The 7,324-nt window shown below is 36.0% G+C and overlaps 1 protein-coding gene across 1 annotated transcript; it reads right to left on the bottom strand.

Annotated features, from left to right (window-relative positions):
* Window positions 1–4,839: 4,839 nt before the first annotated feature.
* Window positions 4,840–6,636, bottom strand: LOC149243147 (putative aspartyl protease At4g16563). Its single transcript, XM_089367766.1, has one exon. It carries the CDS (start codon window positions 6,452–6,454, stop codon window positions 4,991–4,993), a length of 1,464 nt encoding a protein of 487 aa, XP_089223892.1. The 5' UTR covers window positions 6,455–6,636; the 3' UTR covers window positions 4,840–4,990.
* Window positions 6,637–7,324: the final 688 nt, after the last annotated feature.

The following is a 7,324-nucleotide window of genomic DNA, read 5'->3' as shown; positions in this document are numbered from 1 at the left end:
AAGATCTTTTACTTCCGTGATGTCGTTAGAATTGCATTTAAAATAGCATAAATGAACATAGATGCATGTTGTAAAGAAGAAGGAATATGAAAAGAATCAACAACATAAAACAAGAGACTTTGATAACGGAGTTCGTCCAAGAGGGACTACGTCTCTGAGCCCTGGTGTCAAGATGGTGTAGGTCGTTGCATTAAGTGCTGGAAAGAGAGATGATGTACATGCATGTGTTTTCTCTATCATACAAGGAATATGCCCTCACGCAGGAGTGGCTCCAAGAGATGTTCCACTGTAGGAACTCTCATTCAAAAAGGCTCCTAACAGTATGACATAATTTCACATATGCTAATGACGAGCATCCCGCCAACATGGCCTCAAAGGGATCTCAACTCAAACATACACGGCGACACACGAGTATCTCGTCAGCATGGCGACAAAGGGATCTCAATAAAAACATGATAATAAGTACATCTCACATAAAGGATAAAACAAGATCCCACATCAAAACATCAAACAGGGATATACACAACACAATGAATCTCAAGAAAAGAGATAAATAAGTACATAATCACACTGCATATACCTCACATCAAGGAGTTATCTAAAGAAGAGGATGATAAACAGTTGGATATGGTTGTACCATCAATCTCGTGGCGTCGAATCTCATGGAAATGACTGCTTTCATATTGAATGCTGATACTTGCACTCCACTTTGAAAAGTGGCCAAAAAATGAAATGATCAAATGGAAAATCTGATTGCACTATCAGATTCGTGGCATCAAATAGTATAAAATCGACTGTCAAATTTCTGAATTCTAACAAAGTGAAAATATGGGGCTACAGGAATCTTTTAGATTCCCCCTAAATTCCTCAAATATTCCCTCCTCTGAGTCACTTAAATATCTGCTGCTCAAATCAAAATCATGTCGCACGCATCAGGTTCTTGTCGTTAAGAGGTGTAGGATCGACATAAAGTTTTTCCAATTTAGACACTGGCAAAAATTTTCCGTCTTGAAAATTTGGCTTAATCATGATTTCGCCTTTTCTTTTCCAAGATCATGGTTCCACTTGCGAAATTAATTAAAAATTATGTCTCAGAATCCATGCCGTGTTCTGCCTTCATCCTCTATGTCATCGCTCATGGTTGTGCAAGGCTAGCGCTCTCCATTCTGCCACCACCACCTCCGTCGCACTAAAAAAGGTTTATATGGGTTTGTGGGCGGAGATTTACAAAGGAGCGCCACTAGCACATTGGTTAACACAGATTGTTGGAGGTGGATAGGTTGGGGGATCAAATCATGCCTCTCCCAAACTAGGTGCATGTAACCAAAATCCAAGTTTTTTTAATGATTATGGGCTCGGTTCATGTTGCGTTGTTTTAAAAAGAGCGGAGGTTGGTTTGTATTAATGTTTGGTTACGTTTTGGGTTGGTGGTACTAATTGTTGGGCCACTACGTGGGTGGGGTTGGCAGACCCGTCGGCCATGGGTTCAACTCCCACCTGCTCTGTATATATTATAGTGTGTATAGGTTGGGTGTGGGCTAGGTCCATCGGAGGTGGCCCGCGCACCCCATTTCTGTAATGTAATATTGTGTTGGTTGGGGCGGTTGGGGGCCGACAGGGGTCATGGCCCATCGGCCATATTTAAAATTTGTTTCTTATAATATATGTTGGTCGTTGGGGGGTGGCCAGGTTGGTGGCCCGCTACCCCAAAAATATATATATTTTTTGTTTTTATTTAACATGGGATATTTTTTCAATTTTGTCTAATATAAGGGTTATTAGACAAATTAACGACCCAACAAATTTGCCTGCTTTCGAGATCTAGGTTTCATACTCCCAGGTAGGTCAAATTGTAGGACACTTAAACCTGGCTCACAACCCATCTTTGACCAAAGCTTTGACTAGCTCGTTCTCCCTCATATGAGCTCGGATTTGAGTGTCGTTCACACTGTTGGAATGAGGGTGACGAGCACTTCGATCTGGTGTTGGTTTGGAAGCAATCCGACCGCTTTGAATTTTGCCCCTTTCTGAGTCCCTTGGGACTTTTGCCTGTGTCTGGAGCCACCTCGATCAGAGGGAGAGGAAGAGGGAGGGTGAGATAGATAGATATGGAGAAAGAATGTGTATGTTTTGGGGGTGAATAGAAAGATAAGAGATACAAAGGGAGATAGAGATATATATGGAGGGAAGAAGAGAGAGATAGAGAGAGGGAGATATAGATAAATATGGAGAGAGAGAGTATGTGTTTTTGGGGGAGGGTGAGATAGAGAGATAAAAAATGATATATGGAGGGAGATATAAATATAGATATAGATGGAGGGGGGAGAGAGGGAAGAATATTTCTTGCCTAGATGCATTGATTTTAGTGTAGATGATGATTTCTAATCCTATTTGATTGCTTGTATTGAAGGAGATAAACTAAATTAGATGGAAGAGGAGGAATGAAGAGAGACATAACAAGAGGAGTGAGAGAGGGAGAGAAGACTAAGAGAGAGAAGGATACACATAGATGGAGGGGGAGAGAGAACGTGAAAGGTAGGGAGAACATGAAAATTTTAGAGAGAGATGGGGGGAGGGAGAGAAAGGGATAGAGAGGAAGGATGAGAAAGAGTAGGAGAGATGGAGGTACAAATATATGTTATTGGAAGGGGAAAGAGGGAGGGAAGAAGCAATACATAGAGAAAGAGAAGTGGAAAACTAGAGGGGGAGTGACAAGGGAGAGATGTAGAGAGTGTGTGTATGTTTGGGGGTGAGATAAAAAGACAAAGAAGGAGAGATGGAGATATAGATATAGATGGATGGGGGAGAAGGAAGAAGACTTTTTACACTAGATGCATTGATTTTAACATACTTTGTGATTTCTAATACTATTTGATTTCTTACACTAGATGCATTGATTTCAATGTAGATGTTAACTATTAATGATATATGATTTCTTGCACCAGATGCATTGGTTTAAGTGTAGATGTTGATTTCTTATCCTATTTGATTGCTTGCACTACATGCTTTGATTTCAATGTAGATATTTTCTAATTCTATTTTATTGCTTGCATTAGATGCATTGAATTCAACGTATATGGTTATTTAATCCTGTTTGATTTCTTTCACTCTATGCATTGATGTCATCATAGATGGCTGCTTATTTATAATCCTATTGGATTTCTTGCACAAAATGCATTGATTTCAACGTAGATGTTGATTTCTAATGATATTTGATTGCTTGCACTAGATGCATTGATTTCACTGTAGATAATGATTTCAAATTATATTTGATTGTTTGCACTAGATGTATTGATTTCAGTGTAGATGTTGATTTTTTATTATATTTGATTGTTTGCACTAGATGCATTGATTTTCGTGTAGATGTTGATTTCTAATCCTAATTGATTGCTTGCATTGGATGCATTGATTCCAGTGTAAATGTTTTTTTCTAATCAAATTTGATTGCTTGCATTAGATGCATTTATTTTAATGTAGATGTTGATTTATTATTTGATTTAACTTGATGTATGATGTTACATTAATCTTAAAGTGACTCGATTAACACTGTCATTGATTTTAGTGTAAGCACAAAAAAATTATTGACAATATGCATTGATTTTTGAGTTATAGTAATTCAACCTATTAATATTGGAAAGCAAGAGAGAAAATGTAAGATGTTTACTACGATAGTTTGACTTAAATATTTGAATGGTTTATGATTTCAATTAGACTTTCATATAATCGATATGAAAATATGACAAAACTAATAGGGGTGAAAATAAGAATACTAGAAGAAAATAGTTTAGATTGATTAAAATGAAGACTATTTGTGATTTACTACATTCTTATTATTCACATTTTTTAATACTAGAAGAAAATAGTTTAGATTGATTGAAATGAAGACTATTTGTAATTTACTACCTTCTTATTATTCACATTTTTTTCCATTCAACGCTATTACATTGTCACTTTGCATTCAAAATTTTATCTCATCATTTTTCATAGTTAAGTTATTAACAATAATCTATCATCTCAACAGATTAAGGTAAGTTAACAAATTTAAAATTAAAACTACACTTCAAGATATATTTAGTAATACCAAGAGGACACTATTAAGAATTTATTAGTTGTCAAAAACTATGATACCTAAAATTAAATGAAATGTATGTCCAATATCAATCCTCCTACAAGCTATTGACAAAATTGTATTCCTTCTTCATCATCAACTAATTATTAATGAAAATTACATACACATATAGAAATATAACAAAAAATCTAACATTCACAAACATTACCATCCAAATCCAAAAACATAAACACACAAACCACTCAAAGCATCCAAACACACACACAAACAACTCAAAACATCCAAACATAGACTCACAAACCATTCAAGGAAAGAAGCATAGATTAAATTAAAGAACAAAATTATATGGTCGAAAATGAAACATAATGTAAATTTCAAAGTATTAAGTTTATCTCAAACATATACATAATAATGATAATATAAAAATATGACATTGTTGTCCTCCTTTGGAACCAACCCAGATCCATCTAACTTAGGATCTATCGTGCTCTAGAGGGATCAAATCCCTCTAGATACAAACCTTTACCCAAATTTTAAGCTCCAAAAAAAGTTTTCACATTGAGAGATATTGGAAATTATATAGATCTAAACTCGTAATAATAAAAAATCACCAAAAAAATATAAAAATATTCATTGTGGTCGTATTTTGTTAATTACAAATATACTTATGCGATTACAACCTCTACCACTATATTCAATGCCAATAGATCAACATTTTTGCAGCTTTGCCAAAGGATCAATATGGAACACAAACATGATGACGCAAGATTTAAAGATACGAGTCTACATTAGATAACATGAGTTCTTGCAAATATTTTGTTGAAAATAAATCACACATTATGCTAAACTATGAAATATAATATGTGTATGATCACTACATCACACATTATGATAAACTATGAGATATGATATGTCCCTGAATTAGTGGAATGTCTTGCAGGTCTGCTGAGTGAAGCCTAAACGATTTTTCTCTCTGTCGTACAACATATAAAAATTCTGCTGCTGATAGTTTCCCAAGATCACAGCGGGTCCATGATCAGCCTCTGAACTAAGAACTCCGGAGCTCAACATTGTCAAGCAGATGGAATCAAAACTGACAAAATAACTGAAATAGTTGGCAACAGGCAGCACCATGTCTGAGCCACCCTTGAAATGGAATGCAAAATCAGGCAAAAGAACATGATCTACACCAGAGACATTGTAACAGAGTCCCATACCAGTTCTAGCTTCAGCTTCACTAGCTCTTCTGAATCTAATCTGAGAAGCAAACGCAGCCGTAATGTTTTTATAGATTTCTTCGTTAAAGATACTGAAAGTAGTTCCCGAATCTATTATGGTTCCTCCATTGCCTTTGGTGTCGAAACTGAATAATTTAGAAGGCAGATTCAAGCGTTTTCTGCCTATACTGACCCCTCTGAGATCAATGTAATAGAATGTGTCGTATCCAGAAGAAGAAGCTTTAGTATTGATTAAAAAGGGAGTGTAATTCAAAGACATGTCGGTGGGTAGCGCCTTCTCACCCAGAACCAATAGGCTTTCCTTGTTCTCTTCATCAAAGCGGTGGCTCTGGAGGCAATAAGCAAACCTATCTTTGCCAATTACGTGCTGATGACTCAACTGGGAAGGCATAGACAGTGCGCCTCTGCCAAATCCTGCAATACCAGAAGGTTGATCCATTGAAATTATGGAACATCCCACTGCGAAATGCTTTATTGCTCGCCTTCTGTATTTCGATGGTAACGTTAAAGTCTCTGAGATGAGCAGCCCCTCAGTCATTCCGGTGCCATAGTGAAGTTCATAACCCGGACAAGTGAGCTGAGAGCAATTCCTTGCGGCCGAGCAATTCCCGCAGAAGCGCTCTGTATTTTTACCGAATAAGGTTTTGCAGTTTGGATCAGCACAAGTGAGAAGCTCACGAGACGATGACATCCTCGGAATAAATAGCCCGTTGGAATTCTTGGCCCTATTTTCAGAACAGGATATACAAGTATAGTTCTTCGTGCAGGGCACCCACACAAGATCACTGCCGGTGTCCATGAGAAGCGATAGATCTTGTGGAGGAGTTCCCACGGAGAATTTGAATGAATATGCTCCGTAGCTGCGGGCGTACAGAGGCTCCCCCACGCTTTCATTATTTCCCACTTTGCTCACCCGTATGTGCCCACGATGCATCCCGCGCTTCAGTGCCCGGGCTCGATTCGTGGTCGATTCCACGATCCTGGCGAGTTTCTCGTATTCCTGGTCTTCCTCCAAAAGTCCTGCATGGAGACCAGACTCTTCATTTCTGTGAAGTGTGATGAGTATCCCATCATCATCTTTACACACTATTACAGCGACTTGCAGAACCAGGATAAGGCAGGAGATGATGATCCTGCAAGCCATCATGTTGAGAAAATTGCAGAAAAGCTAACGATGAATAATGGGAATTGAGATCTGTGATATTTAATAGGATATGGGGGAACTAATTATTCCAAACTCAGAGAGTATGAACGGAGATAAAGAATTTGAGGGAGAAAACGTATTGTACACTGTCTTGACTGGACTCGACTAAACCGCGGCTAATGCAAAACACGTCAATCAAAGTCCACGACGTCGCTTTCTGTCTAACAACGCGGAATTACGTTTGGCAACCATGTAACCATGTACTATAAGGCACCGATTTAATAGGTAGAGGTCTCATACTTTTCTTGTTTGCATTTGAACTTAAGATTTTTAAAAATAGAAATATATGCGGTTAATTATTAGGTCTATCCAATTGGTCTTTTTATATATATTGAATTTACATAGAGGTGAAAAGAATAATTATCATTTTTCTCAGAAGAAAAAAAAAATCATTTTTTTCAATCACTCAAAATATATATATAATTTAATGAATTATTTTATTTTATTAATGAATAATAAATTGGTTTTTAATTATAATATAATATTTTAAAATTCTAATTTAAAAATTGTATTTAATAGTTAATTTTATGTTAAAAATTATATTTATATTTTTATTATTATTTTAGAGAATTTGGGCCAGTCTTATATTTATCTGATATAATTTAATTTTAATAATTATTTTTCTACTTTCGAACGTCTTATTAATTTCAATAACTATTTCTATAATGTCTAACTTTCTCCCACATAACACTTCATTTTCATAACTATTGTCAATTAAATTAAAGCAAAAATGAAAAAAATAATAATCATTTTTTTTTTCACTCAAAATAATTTTTTTTAAATAATATTAAAATTTTCTTATTTATTAAATAA

Source organism: Pinus tabuliformis, chromosome 8, assembly GCF_031772625.1.
Source record: "Pinus tabuliformis cultivar Carrire ecotype Pingquan chromosome 8, CPIR1, whole genome shotgun sequence".
NCBI lineage: Eukaryota > Viridiplantae > Streptophyta > Pinopsida > Pinales > Pinaceae > Pinus > Pinus tabuliformis.
This window is presented reverse-complemented; position numbering and strand designations above follow the sequence as displayed.

Bases quoted from the DNA above. Each gene is read 5' to 3' on its own strand.
- LOC149243147 (XM_089367766.1), bottom strand. From the start codon at position 6,454: ATGATGGCTTGCAGGATCATCATCTCCTGCCTTATCCTGGTTCTGCAA.